The following is a 17,762-nucleotide window of genomic DNA, read 5'->3' on the forward strand; positions in this document are numbered from 1 at the left end:
CCGTACTCCTTTCGCTCTGTATGGAAAGGAAATCCACTTGAGCGTCGCAGCTTGGGACATAGAGTCAGTGGAGTTAGGGCGCCGCGAGGGAGAGTGCACCGAGGAAGAGGAAGAGAGAAGGCAAGAGTCAGTGGAGTCGATGGGAATGGCTACGCTGATGGCTTTTCCGAATCCTCCCATCGCTCTGAGGAGCAAGGCAAGTGCGAGATTTCCCCGTCTTCTCCCTCCCTCTGCGTTTTTTTTTTCTTGAGTTCCTTTTCGACCATCTTTTCTCAGGATTTGGAGATTGTATGCACTTCTCTTGTTAATTGTTGAACTTCTCTTGGTTCTTTGATGCCTTTTGCGGAATTTTGATACCAACTGCTGCGTGGAGTCGCGTGCTGGCTGTGATGGAATTAGGGTTTCGAGAATGGTGAAGAAAGATAAGTTTAGGATTTGGCTTTGCTTTCCATCCTTAAACGATGTCATCTACTTTTTACTTTTAAAGATCCCCATAGTCCTGGTTGGCAATGAAAGTATGAAATCTCCAGGAATAAAAAAAAGTTTAGAAGATTCTGAAGTTTGGCCATAAATAATGAGATGCCTACATAAGCTGATAATCGGATTTAGGAAAATAAATGTATCTTTTTGGTATTTTGAGGCTCGCTGTTCCGATTCAACTTGGATTTCTTCTTTTTTTTTTTGGAGGGACCTACTTTGATAAGCAATATCGAGTCTTTTGGCTTATACATGCTGTTGAGCAGCATGAGTTGTTTCTTAAAACATTGACTACCTGCTAGAATTTGCATTGGTTAAGTTGATCCTTTGATCATTTGATTAATGTGGCTCAGTTCAAAAATAACTATCCTAACCAGCCGAAAATCCTGAGACTGTCTGTTTAAAAAGTGGTGATGCTGATGTGAGTTGAATTTTCCTTAATGTAGATGTGCTGTTCACATTATTAAAACATTACACAATTATAATAGGTGTATATTCTTAAGTTGTACATTCTCCAAGATTCTACTGTTGATGACCATGTTGCATATTTTCCTACTACCTAAACATTATTTTTTGAAAAGGCTTGTTTGCTGACCATCTAATTATTCGTAGTTTTAGTCAATCTCCAACTCTGTCATCCAAGAGGAGTTTCTAGTTGTTGTCACTAGTAATCTTTATGATTTTTTGTAATATTCTATTCAGTGCCAAATTGCTGGACATTATATTGTTTATATCCATTCCGAGGAGAAGTGATAAATCTTTGTGGCACCATTTCTAGGCTCTTTGCCTCTCATCATTTTCACAACTGAAAATAATACCTATGTAGATGCTGACCGGGCTGGTGATATGAGAAATTCCTTGGTCATTCTATCATTTTATGAAAGGAAGATGATGTCTCCTGCTAGAAAGCCAGAGTACTATACCATGACTAATGCATTTGTTGAAGTTGTCTGGCCTTCTTTCTTCCTTACCAACATTAGGTATCTATAATTGTGCTTGCACTCCATCCTGACAATTGAGTGTTATATAGAAATACCAAGCATTTTAAGATTGACTGTCATTTAAAATGCTGTTGTTATCTTACTTGGGCGCCAACTAAGTATTTGGTGAATTTGACAAACTTTTTATATACTATGCGCCTTGGGTTTGTAAGGGATGTTAAAGTGTATATAGATAATTTATTGAATTTGTATATAAGATTTTGTGTTTAATTGGTGGTATTCTTATCTCTCTGGTGATTTTGTTGCATGTCCATGAATATCTTGGCACTTAGCATGTGTAAAATATACAAATCATTCCAAAGGAAAGAGCACTTGATGGTTGCCTAAGTTCCAGCAAATGATGAATAATTGAGATTGGATTGCTATCCATGTTTCTGGAACTCATGAGACTGAAGTAAGAATTGCATATCAACAAATATCGATGGGTTGATATGTGTCAAACGTGTCAAGTTCATACAGGGGCGGCCCAATACATTTGAAGGCTTAAGGCAGATTCAGTGAATGAGGCCTTTTTTTTTTATTATTTAAATAATAAATTTTTTAATAAATATAAAATACTTAAACAAAGATATGAAAATAGATAGCTGTCAAGTACATTATTCCAATAAAGATACATGAATGTAACAAAGACAGGCAAAAAGCCTCTTCAGTTTAATATAATTTTTGAATGAAAGCATGGAAAAGTAATTACGCTAAAAGAAGGCCCATGAAACTGATTAAATAACTAAGATAAAAAAGGGCCAACCCTCTCCCCCTCCTTTTCTCTCTCTACCACCCAAGAGGGGAGAAGAAACAGAGAGGAGAAAATTAAAAGAATCTCCACCCTCCAAGAAGTCCATCTCCAATCCCCCTATCTTTCTTCCTGATGGCCCAGCTGGATCAGGAGTAATGTAAGGGAAGGAAAACCAAGACCAAAACCAAAAAAGAGAAGGGATAAAAGATAAGAGTGGCTTCAGACGTGTATCAAGCCAACCAAATCCCTCCTCTCTCTCTCTCTCCACCCAAAACAAAACTACCGTCCCCAACTTCCCAAATTGCCCCCCTGCAGGCCAGGAAACTCTCCACCTCCTTTCCATCAAGGGGGAAGACTCGCAGCCAGCTCATGTTCCCGTTTTATATGGGGGCCTTTGCTTCCTTTTGGTCACGGTCAGACACAGAAAACAGGGCAAGGAACCTCCCTCTCCCCCCTTCTCTCTCTCTCTCTCTCAATCTCTTTCTCTCTTCTCCTCTCTTTATTTTATCGCAAGTCGGTGCCTTTTTGCCTTTTCCCTTCCTTCTGTGGTTATCTTTCCTTTGCCTCCTGGAGGCCTTCCATTGGCCCGAGGCCTTAGGCGACTGCCTCGGTCGCCTAAGGCTCGGGCTGGCCCTGAGTTCATACAGAGAGAGGGGAAGAGGGGGGGGGGGAGGCGCAGGTCTGTGAGAATATTAATGCTTCTGCTTCTGATTGTTGTGGCTGTGGCAGCTAGTTTCAGCCTTCATCGCTACCGTCATTGTGGCTGATTGCTGCCACTTCGAATGAGAGACTTCGGCAAAGTTGGTAGGAAGTTAAGGGAGTGAATGTGAAGGGAGAGTAGCGGGGCAAGGGAAGGGTAGATAGGGTTGGGAAGAGGAGGGGGAAGCAGATAGGACATTTGTTCCCTCAAGTCACTCTTCCACATTGAATGCAAGAGAAATTGGACCACCTTGTTCTAGAACCACATTTGGACCATCCACTGACAGGAGAGCCCACTTCATTTGGTTCTCTGACTATAGTAAGTAGTTTGGTTTAGATGATGTCTAAGGGGAGTTTATTATGTATTGGACTAGCTCCCCAACCTTGCAGCCTTCATTTCTAGTTTACAGTAACTAGTTAATTAATTCTCAGAAAATCATTAGTTAATGAAAGTTCTGCCCGAATGGGGTTGCATTCTATTTTTTTTGATGTGATTAGTGGTCAGCTAATATAGATCTAACTAAAAATAAACCCATCATCTATTATACACGTGATTGATTAGAAAAGATGAATAATTTAATAATTCATTGTGATTCCATCAACCAATAAATTGGTTCAAATCATATATTCTTTTAATTAGACATCTTTAATTGATATGAAACATTTCACCAAGTTATTTGCATGAAGATTTTGAAGGGAACTAGTATCTAACGAATGAAAGTGATCCTATTAGCTGTTAAAATATTTAATTTTAGGTTCTATGCGATCATATAAGTAAATTTATATGCACATGTGTGCATGTACATACTTATGTATGTATTGTATGGATAACTTAATAAGTTATTCCTATCAACAAATCACAAATATATGCGCATGTATTGGACTAAATAGTCTTACATATGTGGGGGTATCTTTTTGTCATTTGGCCTATGCCACCAATGCATTGAAAAGTGAAATAATCATCGAAACAGTCATTACAGAAAAAGATGCTTTGATGGAATGGCTAAATAACAAAAACACCCTCATGCACTTATGACTATTTGATACAATCCATGAAGGATAAATTTGTCATTTGCAGATTGGAGCAACTTAAAAGATGCTTTGGAGGGAGTATCATTATATTTCTACCATTCATATACATCTATGAGATAGAGAGTCTGAAGAGGATTGGAGGAGTGTGTAACAGAATTTGATATCTTCTTTTTTAGTCAGTTTATTTTGAAGTTTGTGTACCACATTACTATATTGAGAAGTAAACTCTTGCTATTGCCTGATGTCTTGTAACTTCTTTAGAAGAAAGGTGTTAAGATCTGTGCAAATTAAAGAGTATAGTATATCCTAACAAGCTTTATGCAATGTTCAAGCTTCATATTTAGTTGGTTACCAATTCTTTTCAAGTGTGTATAGAAAAAATGCACAAGGCAATTACATAAGAGCAACTTTGTGAGGATATTCATGCAATTTTGCATATTTAGGACTGTATACACTCAAAAGAAGCCATTAAAAAATGATCAAAACTTGACCGAGACTTGCCAAGTCTTTCATGACTTGGTTGAATCAATAAGTCAAAAAAAGGCCAAATAACATTGTCATTTTTTTTTTGTTTAAGATATTAACTTAGTCAAGTTGGAATATTGGATGACCATTTTGGTAATTCTATTCTCCTATTTGATTATCATTATTGAGTCTATGACATTTACATATTCTTCATTATTTTTGGAATATTCAAGCATATTAAGTTTAAATTAATTATAGATGTTTAAATCAGTGAAATGCCTTTGTGTGATTTATAAATGGTGAATTATTCATTTGTTGAGGCGATAATTTCACAAAGATGTCAAGATTTCTTTTATAAGAATTGATGTCAACATAGGATCATGCGACATGATAATGCTGATTCTTTTTTGGTCACCCTCCTCAATTAAGAGTGATCGAATTATCTTCACTGGAATTGACTTTTACCATTTGAGTATATGCCTTAAAGCATGTGATTGAATTATATTGAATTTGGAGCACATGCTCAAATGGTAGAAGTCAAATCCAGTGAAGATAGTTTAGTTATTTTTAACTGAAAAGGGTGACAAAAAAGATCAATATTATCATGCTGCATGATCTCAAATTGATATCAATTCTTATGGAATAAGTCATGACGCCTTTATGAAATTCTCATCTTAGCAAACAAACAATAATTCAACATGTATAAATCACTAAAAAATATTTTACCGATCTAAATATCTACAATTAATTTAAATTCAATATGCTTTAATTTTTTAAAAATAATGAAGAATATATGGATGTCATAGACTCAAATGGAGAATAGTATTACCAAAATGATCACCTAATATTCCAACTTGACTGAGTGAAGATCTTAAACAAAGAATATTGGCAATGTGAATTGGCCTTTTCTGACTTGTCAATCCAGCTGAATCATAAAAGACTCAGCAAATTTCAACTAAGTTTTACACTTTTTTTTAATGATTTTTTTGAGTGTATATCCTCCTAAATAGGCAAAATTGCATGAATACCCATGCGAAGTTGCTATTTGCATGTATACCCTTATATTTTTTTTTTGCATATCTACCTCTGAGGATATTTCAGTCATTTTAATTTTAAATCATTTATTTTTAACAGCATTAGATGGTATGGGTACATATGCAAAATAGAAAAATAAAAAAAGGGTATATATATGCAAAACAAGTGTTTTATGAGGGTATTCATGCAATTAGTAACTTTGCAAGAGTATTCATGCAATTTTGCATATTTAGGATGGTATTCGTGCATAAAAATCCTTAAAAAATCATATTTTTGTTTCATCGTCGTGCCCCTTAGCTCATGTTTAGTCAATAAAATTAAGACTTACAGTGTTGCATGCCCGTGCCATTTCTGGCTAGCAATGGCATGGTATTTGCCATCTTGCGCTATTGCATGGGAAGACTTGCATATATGGACATGCACTTGCATTTTAGGAAGCGATGCCTTCCCTTCTGTGCGTGATCTATGGGATTACTAAATCATAATGAGAATAGGAAAACACAATAATAAAAGGCACATAAAATATACATGAAAAACCCTCAACAAGGAAAAACCATGGGGGCAACAAGAAACTGTCCACTAGGCCATGAGGGGTTACAAATTCACCTCTTAAGCTGATCAATCGTGACCCAAAGTTCATCACTTGTGTACACAACTGTACACGGTATTAGTAATCACCCCCACAGGAATCACTAGGGAGGATGTCAAGAAAATACAAAGTTATCAAACTAGTACCAAGTAAAAAAATGTCCTGTGTTGAGGATGTTTTTTGGAGTCGAGATTTGAGCACTTGAGAAGATTTATTTCTCTCCTCTTCCTATCTCTTCTCTTTTCTTCCCACTTCTTTTCTTTCTTCTCTCTTCCCTACTTTCTTTGCTCTCCCACTTGAGTGTGTTCTTGGCTGCAAACCCCATGAGCAGTTTTTAGGTCTTTTAACATCCCCAAACCCCCTTCGCCTCTCTCTCCTACCCATTTAGGAAAAGATGCATGGGTTTGGTTGGGTCAGCACTAGGAGCGAGGGGCACATAAGCTGGATCCCACTCTAACAACCTACCCCTCCAGCTCATGAGCTTAGTAGTTCTCTTGCCCAATAAACACCATGCTTACATTGAACCCACCTTTACTAAGCTCCAACATTGCCTATACTTATCCTTCAGTAAGGTCTGACTCATCAAATATAATGGATTTCCATTCTTTGCAGAAGATGTTTTGTGTTGCGTGCTAGTCAGGCAATGACTCCTCTGCCTATGCTGCAAGTTTGGTCAAGGCTTTAACCCACTGGTGTTCACTTTGTTCTTATATAGTTTCACTACAGTGCAATATTGCTTCCCTCTTACCACCACAAGAGACCCTTTGGTAATCTTTCAGCACTCATCCCCGAAGTTGTTCTCATAGCCATGTCCATTCAACTTGCCCTGAAATCAAGTTCACTTGAACGTCTGGTACATACCTCATATCCTTGAGAACCAACCTGAGCCAATATCAGTCTCAACACAAACTTCACTTACTCGCAATTAATTTTGGAAGTGCTATTATTTACTGTCTTTTTATAGCCAAAATCCTGTCTTGTACGATACAAACAGATCCCTCATGAAGTAGATGGGAGGCACAGTTGTCAACCACCCAATCAATACATTGGCATGCAACACCTAGACAACTTTAGTTGCTAATTGAGAGTCTAGTCATAACATCTCCTATATAAACAGTCTTTATCTCTATTTTTCATTTTGTTTTCATTTAATTCTCTCTTCAGCTTGCAACACTCCCTTTCCAAGTGCCTTGTCTTGCCACAATGGTAACAAGCGATTTCCTTGAATATGGACCAATCTTCTCACTTCTCATGATTGTGAGGTTTGTTGTCTTTGGCTCTCCCATTATTTTCTGTAACCAATTTGCTTGTAAGTGTGAGGAATCAATGGATTTTCTTCTTGTCTCCTCATTGAGCAAAACTATTTGTGACTCGTTCTATTATCATGACCTCATCTTCGAATAGAGTCAGGCAAAGACACCACCAAAATCTCCCAGCTACGAACTGAGCAGCAACAATTCTTGCAACTTGTCATCAAGCACCATCTTCACGGAGGTGAGCTAATTCACAATGCTTGACATCGTATTTCCTGCAATGGATCCATCTTTTTGAAATTTCAGGTTCACCTGCTTCTATGTAAAGCAGGCTTTAACTTTGGCCATCTTCCTCCTATAGAGCCCTTCTAGTTTCTTCCATCAAACAATGTGCTCAAGTCTCGGGCGACAGATGGTGCAACACATTGTCATCCAACTATTGCCAAATGTGCCTGATAACATTCCTATCTAATTGCTTCCACTTCATATTTAACATCTCCTTTGGTTTGGCCTCAACTCCTTTAAGAGGGGCATATAGATCATTGCAGTACATAGACTTTCTATCCGGGCCGTCCAGATAAAACAGTTACTCCTGTTCAGGCTGATCATCCTGTCTATTTTTTCCGTCCATGATGCACACATGAATAATGGATCCTTACCATGTGCTCCGATACCACTTGTTGGGGAAAGATGCATTCCTTTCTATGTATAACCTATGGGATTACCAAGCTACAAAGAGAATAAAAAATACTGCAACGGAAGGCACATAAAATTTACGTGAAAAACCCTCAATGGGGAAGAATTACGGGCAACAAGAAGCAATCCACTAAGCCATGGAGAGTTACAACTTCACCTCTTAGGTCAATCAATCCTGTCCAAGGATTACCACAGTGTGCACAACTTGAGCATGGTATTACTGACACAATCACAAGGGAGGATGACAAGAAAAACACAAAGAGATCAAACTAGTTCCAAGTAAGAGGATGTGAAGCCATGTGCCAAGCCTGGACTGGTGCCACATGGCAACGACGAGATCTGGAGATGAGATTGGAGCATCTAAGGAGAGGATTTTTCTTTCCTCTATCCTCTGTCCTATTTTTTTCTCTCTTCTTTTTCGTTTCTCCTCTTCTCTTTCTTCGCTCTCCCAATCATGTTTGTTATTGGCCATGCACCTTAGCAAACCCTTATGGCCTTTTAACTTTCCCAAACACCCGCTCTCTCTCTCTCTCTTTCTCTCTAACCTTCTGGGAAAAGAGAAGCGTAGGTTTGGTTGGATCAACACTAGGAGCAGGGGGTCCACATGAGCTGGATCCCACCCTAACATCACACACATGCAGTGTCAAGCAGCCTTGCCCCATGCTAATCCATCATTGGAATGGTACATGCTAGTCTAGCTGGCACTTAATCCTTGAATACAATATCCAATATTTTCTTCAACTGGTTCACATATGCTTCATAGTACTTGCTCCAAGTAGGTTACTGAATCACTTCATGCTCTTCTGGGGAATTATTCTACAACTCTTGCTCTTACTAACAACAATTTGACACATTCATGGAAACAATTGTGCAAGTGGGATTTAAAGCATTACCAAACTTCCCTAATTGAGAATAGAATCCCCCTAGTCTTTGAGAGATATTTACTGTAATATTCTGGACAGCATTCAACTCCATGCTTATAGGATTATTTATTATTACTAAACAACTCTGTTGAATATATTCAACTTTCCTAAGTACATGGAACATAGAATTTTTATAAATATTCAACATAGTGACAGAAGCACACACACCAGAAAAGAAGAGGTCAACCATTTTAGTTCTTTTGCCAAACAATGTCAAATGTCAAACTCTATATGATTCTTTCCTAATTTTTCATCTGAACAGACAAGTTATGAGACAGTGTGCTAGACATTTCAATGGAAAGGTAATTGTTTGGCATCCTAGGAGTTTGTTGGCTAGGTATACTAATAAAATTTGGACATACCCTTTTCTTGGGTTGTTGAAATTTCAGCAAAATTCCAAATAAGTTTAGAAGTGATTGAACTCTCAGTCTCCATTGTTACATTCTTGGAAGAAGCATTAAAACTTTTATATGAAGACTGATAGGAACTCAAAACAATGAACATGCATACATAGACATGGATATCCCTAGTTTCATTTTTTTTGTCCTAATTTTCAAGTACATGAAGAACAAACACCTCATTATGGCTGTCTAGCACTTATCTCCCTGCCAGTATTCATGCATCATATTGAACCTTTGTTGCAGTATTCAATTGGCTGGGTGGTTCTAATTGTGAATAATCACAACTCAATAGTTTGATTGCAGTATGGTTGATATTTGAATATTAATTCAAGAAACATCACACAGTCCAATATTTGAGTGCTTTGATTTTAAGAAGATTGATGTTCATGTTGTTGTTGCATTTTGAGAATGCTTTGCATAATCAGAACAGCAGAATCAAAGTGATTTAGGAGCAGCCACCAACTTCACAAAATATCCATGAGACTAAAGGGCTGCACGAGTTGAAATGAGATTAGGTGGGAGCACCAATGAAAGATGAAACCTTGCAAAGAAAGTGGCTTTTTTTAGTTGAAACTAAAGGTTGCTGCAGAATTAAGCTGAGCTGGATGGAATTAGTAAGCCAAGTTCTAAGGAAGTCCATTATGCTGACAACTTGGGCAACATGTGGTAAGATGATATTCTAACGCCGAGCATATAACATGCAAAAGATATTGCTGAACATGTGATGTTTGTAACAATAACATTTATTTTGTCTAGTTTCTTGCTATGAAATCTGAAGCAATCCCTGATTCATGAACAACTTATAGTTTTTGACACAATGTTTTTTGTAGCATTTTGTTAACACAATGTTATGAAGTATACATTCCTGCTTCTGCTTGAAATTTGATAAGTTGTTTCAAATGCTTCAGCATATCATCAATCTTTCCTTGCAGATAGAGATTTCCCAGAGCTGCAGAACTCTAGCCCATTACAGAGCCTCAGTATCCATAGGATCTCATTCTAGGTGGCACTTTTTGACTCATTCCATTAAAATACGAGCTGCTGAACATTTTGGTGAGCCAAAAAATGTAACTGGTTTCCTGCACGATTTAGTAGAGAGCTTGTGGAAGACTTCTCCCAGACCACTGAATAAGTTCCCATGGAAGGAAGCTAAAGATAAGGTTATAGAGCGCTTGCTCTTTCTTGGACAGAAGGCTTTGAAATGGTCCACTATTGTGCTTCTTGTTGTCAGTTCTGTATCAGATGTCTTGCTGGCAATCTCAAGAAATAGAGAGCTGATGATTCCACTCGGTTTATTCATAGGTGTTGCACTGACAGATTTCTTAAAGGAGTTCTTTCACGACTATTTTCAGAGAAGTATAAAGGTTAACTTGTTGCTTACTTGCAATCTATCACTGCATTTTATTCTTTAGTCGACAAACTTACATTGCTTCTACTGGCTGTCGGACAGGATGACTCTTTTAAGCATCTCGTGGGCATTGGATTGTTTTTTGTGCTCGTTAAGCTTATCTCGTTATGCATGGAAATTCCAAGGCGGGTATTTTTTTCTCATATTGGGAATGGTGGCTTGATGCAAGTCTTCTGGTTGTCAAAAGAGTTGCAGCACACTGAGGATATTGGGAATCAGAAAGAGCAAAGGTTGGATGCCTCGGTGTCAGAAGTTCAATAGATTGAAATGTGCGACTTTACCGCATAAAGAGATTGCTGTCGTGAGCCGGATCATGAGTTATTATTTTGGGCTTTTGCTGAGTGATGATTTCTTCCAGGGTCTGAATTCTTCGTAATAAATTTTGTGTTGTACCAGTTTTCTGAAGCTGTAGAGCATCATTCGCATGCAAATTGTAATTTACATAATTTTAAAAATGAGCTATGAATTAAGTCAGATTGTCAATCAGGTCAAATCAACTCTGTTTTTCAGCAGTGAACTAAGATTCGTGAATCCTTAAACTGTTTGATTCATCTAACGTTCATTGGTAACAGTGGTATAAAGAGAAGATGCCAATAATAAATAATATTTACAAAACAATGCTGCTGTTTCATAAATGCCTATCCTATCTGTGGTTGATGGCAACAGAAAGAAGAGTCAAATTGGCAACTTACATGGATGAATAATCACTCAGCAAAAATATTAGGTACGACAGTCCCAAGTCTGGTGTGGAGTGATACTGTCTATGATTTCTTGCGAGAAATCTGTTCTGTTGGCTTCGTTAATGCTTGATCCATCATCATCACATGTATCCTGAGAGGAAGCGGGTGGTGCAGACTGGCAATAAGCTGTGAGCAGCAGTTGATGAATTTCTTCCATTCTGTCAGATTGCTCGTCATCTCGGTCCATCTGGATAAGATCCTGAGGACACCCAAATCATGCATGAGAAGGTAGATCCATTTGATCATCTCCACAAGTTCCCAAAGATATGGACAAAAAGCACTTCTCAGGATGGCCACTTTAAGCGGTAGCACTGAGACAGTACCTGTGACAAAACCAGAGGTGCTCCAAAATACAACGAATAAATCATTAAAGCCGTGCTTGATTGTCAGGAACTGAAATCAAGATTTTTATTTAGCTTTCCACATTATCGATTATTGGGAACCATCACTAACCAATTCTGATTTTTATGCTTGTATAAGTTAATCTTGAGTGAATAAAACAAATCTTGTATCATATTTTAGTTTGCAAAATATATCGTAGGGCTCGTTTGGTTCGCAGGAAAAGGAGGGGGGAAAGTGTGGTCAACGGGAAAGTAATGAAATGCCTCTTGTTTGGTTGGAGTTTTCAAAGGAGAGATATGGGAAAGTTGTATTCCCATGGGAATATGATTCCCACATTTCATGGGAAAGTCTTTCCTATGAGAAACATGGGAAAGTTACTTTCCCATGAGGTGGGAATCACTCCTTTTTTATTTTTTCCCAAAAAGACCCTTCAGCATTAAAGAAGCATTAAAGAGGCATTAAAGACCTAATTTTTATTAAGGGCATAATAGGAATTATACATAACTTTCCTAGGAAAGTGGATGGTCAACCAAACATAAGCACTTTAGAAATTTGTCACTTTCCCATGGTTAACCAAACATGCCAAAAGTACTTTCCTAGGTATCCTCTTCCTAGGAATCTGATTCCCAGGAATCATATTCCTAGGAGGGAAAATACTTCCCGCGAACCAAACGAGCCCGTATAGTTATTGTAATTATATAAAAAATATTAATAATTCAATAAATTTGTATTGTAATATAATATAATCTGGTAACATCAACTATAAGATTAAAATGTTGGTAATATAACCATTATGATTACCTATTGTATTTTATAATGGCTAATATAATACACATATATGATAATATCATATTAAATTAATTATACCATAAATTCTCTTTTTTGTGAATATATTATAAGAAACAAATTATTAGTTTTGATGATAGACTAGTTAGGATAAAATACTGTACTAGAAATATCATAATGATGCACAAATGCATTATATTAATGATATATTATAATCTAATATCAATATCTTTATAATTTTTTAAAATAATTATATATAAATATATAATATGAAATAATATAATATATGAGATTGATATTTGGTCTAGAAAAATTCAAGTCAATTCCAATGAGGCAAAATCAGAAGATGGTCCGGCACTAATAACTTGCGTCATTGAATCTGATCTATTACTTCTAGATTGTACATGAAGTAAAAATTATATAATTTAAAAACCTCTAGCCCAAGATTCACCGTCTCGGTACCGAACCCATATCGATGCCACACTAGCACAGTATTGGTATGGTACGGTATAAATTTTTTTTGGCATACCAAATATCAGTACGCCACACATATCAGTTACCAGTACCGAACTGGTACGGTACGCCATTTACCGCCCAATTTGGGCTAGTATGGTGTACCATGTTCTAGTCTATGCATCAAGTAGTTAAAAAATAACGCTATATCTTATTACTTAAATTATTCGTCTTAGCCTCTTGATGCATAAGCTAGGATCTCCAAATTTTATAGTTTTCAGCCTATAAGCAATTCACAGATAGTATATCACATTCATCAGCTTCAATCACCAGTGTCAGACATCATCTTCCAATTTTGCCCAACTAAATCTAATTGGAAATCTTGTCAGATCTTAGTCTACCTAATAGTACAATACAATACAAGATAATATAATACAATATTTTTAATACTATAAATAAATTATGTATATGTAATTATATATCATTATTTTCACAGAATTGTTACTGAATTATATAACATAATATAATATTTATTATTTCATAATAAATGTATTTTGGTATTATATATGTTTACGATATAATAGAGGTTAATAAATATAAGGAATAAGAATTTTCATTTCATTATTACTTACATATGCCCAATATTATGTAAACTAATACCCAAGCCCTAGCTGCAGGTTTACCGGTTTTCCTGGGAATCCAACATCCATTATAATCGATATTCTCTTGTCCGAATGAGCTATGAAACACTAAAATGAACCAGAATGGGAAATTGATAACCACTTCAGAATGGCCTAACAGTAAGACAATCGGGCATCAGATTTGTACACATGAAAAGTTATCCTGTCATGTTGCATGAGGGGATTGGTGCAACTCATGAAAATTGATGCAGCACAAGGGTGGTTGAATATTAATTTGCTAAGCCAGCGTTACCAGGCCTGAGGAAATTTTCCTCTGCACTTGACAGGCAGCATTTTCGAGTCATTTTGAGGGGTGAAAAAACACACAGCATTATTGAGCAAGTCATCCTGATGCTAGCATTGCAGAAACTAACCTGTGCAGATATATTATTGAACATGGGGTAAAACCGCTGCCTGCAGTATTCGTTGAAAAGGATCGTGGCAATCACAAGAGGAATGGTGAAACCTGAAGCAACTGGATATCTCTTCATCCCAAAAACTCCAAGAGCTATTATCTGTGTCAGTACTAGAGAGAAGATTGCTGTGTTGTGCACAATGGGCCACATTTGCCCTCCAGATTCATATTTTGAACAATATACATTCATAATCTGCAAATTTGAAGAGGGAACCGAGAGACATTGTATTATAAATGCCCAACTCTAGGGATGGAAGATGAATTTAAATTCAACAGAAATTACTACTAAAACATGCCTGTGCAAGGTCTTCCAAGAATAAGGCCCCCCTTCAAACGGTATGACAATAATACTAGTAGTAGATAATGAAATTTATAGTTAATTAAACTATTTAAGTTATGATACAAAACTCAATGTTCAAGGTAATAATGTTTAGAAAGAAACCATCCATTGTATGAGCATGCGCATAGATGAAGATGAACAACCATATACCACATTAATGTATTTTTAAATTTTTTTTGAGAGAGAGGGAGACAGACCTTGTGTTAATTACCCGGGTTCAAATACTTTTGGAAGAACCAAGACTTGAACCTAGAACGTCCCCTTCTTAGGAGGGGTGTGTGCGTGTGACCATGAAGGTAATGCCCAATTCGCATTCCCGTATAAGCATTACCGTTTCCAATTTATGCACCAATAATGACTGTTATGATTTTATTTTTTTTTCCTGGGCATTTACTATATGAAGTATAATTGTCTCACCTGGTTGCGATACACCACATAACCAAGGAAGAAGTACACCAGCAAGAAGGGCAGTATTAGAGGTGCCAAAATAGAACAAGTGAAACCAAGTAGGCCGAATGCGAGAAGTCTTGGAACTTCAGTGTGATATGGAAAGGATGGAACAGAGTCTGGATCATCCTGAAGTCCGAACATACGTTTTCCCACGAAATTGTATATTAGGGCAAAAGTTTGCATTATTTCAGAAGATAAACTTGCCCAGCCTGATGTCAGAACATGAGTCATGAAAAATGTTGACTGTATCAGAGAAAAAGTGAAGTCACTAAAAGATCAATTCTTCTCCTAAAAATTATTTTACAACAAACTAACACAGATTAAAGTAATATTGTTATAAGCAACAATTCATGTCATAGTGAACCTAGAAAGAGAATATACCAAAAAGATATACGAAAAAAAGAAAATACAAAGCATCCAAGCTAAAAAGTTCATACTAAAGCTTAATTATGATGCCGATCACTCTTTTAACAATCACAGAACATGCTTCAATATGCCAAGTTTAGATATCATGGTACAAACCCATATCAGTCACTGGCTGGTTCAGTACATACCTCAATATGAGGGTAGTATAGGTTTGATACACTTCACTGTGGCTCAGTAGAAATGGGCAACAAACAAGAGAGAGAGAGAGAGAGAGAGAGAGAGAGAGAGAGAGAGAGAGAGAGAGAGAGAGAGAGAGAGAGTTACTAAGCATCACAAGGTGAATATGCCTTGATATGGTGGGATATGGACTGGTTCTGGTACGCATCACCAAAATCAGGGTGTACCAGAGACCGTAGCCAGTATGGGACAGACTGGCTGGTACAGGGCCACTATGGGTGGTTTTTGAATCCTTGCACAAATGACATTCATTCCACACAACAATAATTTCCTACTATCACACTGAAAATTAGGATCAATGAGACTTGCAACACCTGATCTCCTTTTTTTTTTCTTCTTTTGATGAAAAGGGAGGTAACAACCACCAACAAGACCTGATCTCATATACCATAGAATTGGAGATAAAAATCACCTGCTCGGGAACAGCTTTGGCAAGCAAGGAAGGAATATCTTTTGGTGTAGAAATGGCATCCAGCTTGTTAAGGACTGTACCAGATATAACATTAACAAAAAAGACAGTCCAGATGGTAAAATATAATACTTTGCAACAAGCACTCTTCTTTCTGCCACTGCGGGAAATAGGTCCTTCAACAGCAGAAAATAGCATCATTACTGGAGGAACAGTATAGATGAGTAACTGTAAAAGGACACTAGGAAGGTAGCCCGACACTAGCCGCATCAAGATATTCCTGGAGTAAATAATAAATTATTGTTATCTAGAAAACCATATAGAAGCTCCATATTTACTCAAAAAGAAAGGATGCACTAACAAGATAATACACAAAAAATGGACCAGAAGTGGTAAGAATTCATAGCTTTTCAAGATTCCATGGACATAAAAAGAAAACATTCCTAAAATTACTAAGCAAACAGAAAGTACCTGAAAGAAGCACATAGAAAGGATATAAGAAACAGAAAAATATAAGACACAAGAACTAGTGGCGACAAAGAAATTGCTCGATAGACCAAAGTTAAATCATCAACAAGGCATAACTTCACGTTAAAAAAGCATTGTCTTGCTACATTCAAAATCAAAACAAAGTTTGCAATGAAGAACTGCTCATATTGATTAAACTCTATTGTATTGTAAATTAAGGACTCTAAGTAAAAGCACATATAAAGTAAGCCCACATAATCTTAGGAAAATGATATCTTCATGTCATAAACTTTATTCTAGTAGTCCATGCACCAAAAAGATTTACAAATCTGAGTTTACTATACATTCTATACGAAGTTTGGTTATAGGAAAATGGTCCTCCATGTAATGAACAAAAATATTTTTGAGTTCATGATCTGCAGTCTATGAGAACGTTTCACATTTCTCGAAAATAATCTACGACATATCTCATACTTTAGCATCAGTGGTACATTGCAGAGGCTTCATCATTCAAATCAATTTAGTGTTTCAAAAGGTCTGCTACTTTGTTCCTAAAGGAAAGATGCATTAATCTTGCTATGATAAATGGTCAGGAAAAACTAGATTGAAAAAAATTAAGTACAAGACATACAATGGAAGTTGCACTATCACATTATCCGTGATAGATCATGACCTAGAAGAAATGTATGGAATACAAGGCGAATCAGGTCAGCAACACATTTAATGTATTTATAAGAACTTAGGATGCCCTTTTCATATATTAGCTTAGTTCCTAAACAGTTCCATAGAGGAACAATTAAGTAACAATGATTAACAAAAAACACTAACTGATGAAGAATACACATTACTTACTGCAAAAACAATTACCAGAATTACTTGCCTCTTAATTATAATTTTCACAAAGGGTAGCTTTTCTTTCAATTCTTCCAGTTGGGTTAAACCTTGTAAAAATGTGATTGGAGGAACTAACATAATCATAAGGAAAATGCTAGCTACAAGAATTGTTATCCGACGAATCCAAAGCTGTCTGTATGGTATCCAAAGGTTTGGCCAATAAACATCATGTGGTTCTGGAGCCTGGTCTGTGACCCATAGCATGGGGTTTGATGACTGAAGAACCTGTGACGCAACAACTGCAGCATACCGGGTCTTGAAAAAAACAAAAGCAGCTGAGCATTCCTGTGTGCAAGAAAAAAAGAAAAAATTAGTCCAGCAATCACAAGAATTTGTCAGTTAGCCTCCTCTAATCACTTGTGTGCAGGAAAAAGAAAGAATACATGATGCATGCTCTACCCTTCTGTTAACTTTTGATGTTTAGGAACATATTATTTGAGGGTTTTTTTCTTGAGCAAAATGGCGGGTTA

General features: G+C 36.8%; 2 protein-coding genes across 2 annotated transcripts in view; one reads left to right on the forward strand and one right to left on the reverse strand.

Annotated features, from left to right (window-relative positions):
• Window positions 1–11,243, forward strand: LOC120111139. The gene is made up of 3 exons (XM_039127655.1): window positions 1–196; window positions 10,213–10,668; window positions 10,755–11,243. The coding sequence occupies exons 1-3, from the start codon at window positions 140–142 to the stop codon at window positions 10,971–10,973; spliced, it is 732 nt and encodes a 243-aa protein (XP_038983583.1). The 5' UTR covers window positions 1–139; the 3' UTR covers window positions 10,974–11,243.
• LOC103707526 (CSC1-like protein RXW8) overlaps window positions 11,196–17,762 on the reverse strand; it is a 25,424-nt gene continuing 18,857 nt past the window's right edge. The window contains exons 7-11 of the mRNA XM_008792053.3: window positions 17,279–17,577; window positions 15,934–16,210; window positions 14,886–15,161; window positions 14,088–14,321; window positions 11,196–11,651 (exon numbers count right to left, since the gene is read on the reverse strand). Coding sequence (XP_008790275.3) covers window positions 11,433–11,651; window positions 14,088–14,321; window positions 14,886–15,161; window positions 15,934–16,210; window positions 17,279–17,577 — 1,305 coding nt within the window. The 3' untranslated portion in view covers window positions 11,196–11,432. The remainder of the gene's footprint in view (window positions 11,652–14,087; window positions 14,322–14,885; window positions 15,162–15,933; window positions 16,211–17,278; window positions 17,578–17,762) is intronic.

Source organism: Phoenix dactylifera, chromosome 6 (assembly GCF_009389715.1).
Source record: "Phoenix dactylifera cultivar Barhee BC4 chromosome 6, palm_55x_up_171113_PBpolish2nd_filt_p, whole genome shotgun sequence".
Lineage (NCBI taxonomy): Eukaryota > Viridiplantae > Streptophyta > Magnoliopsida > Arecales > Arecaceae > Phoenix > Phoenix dactylifera.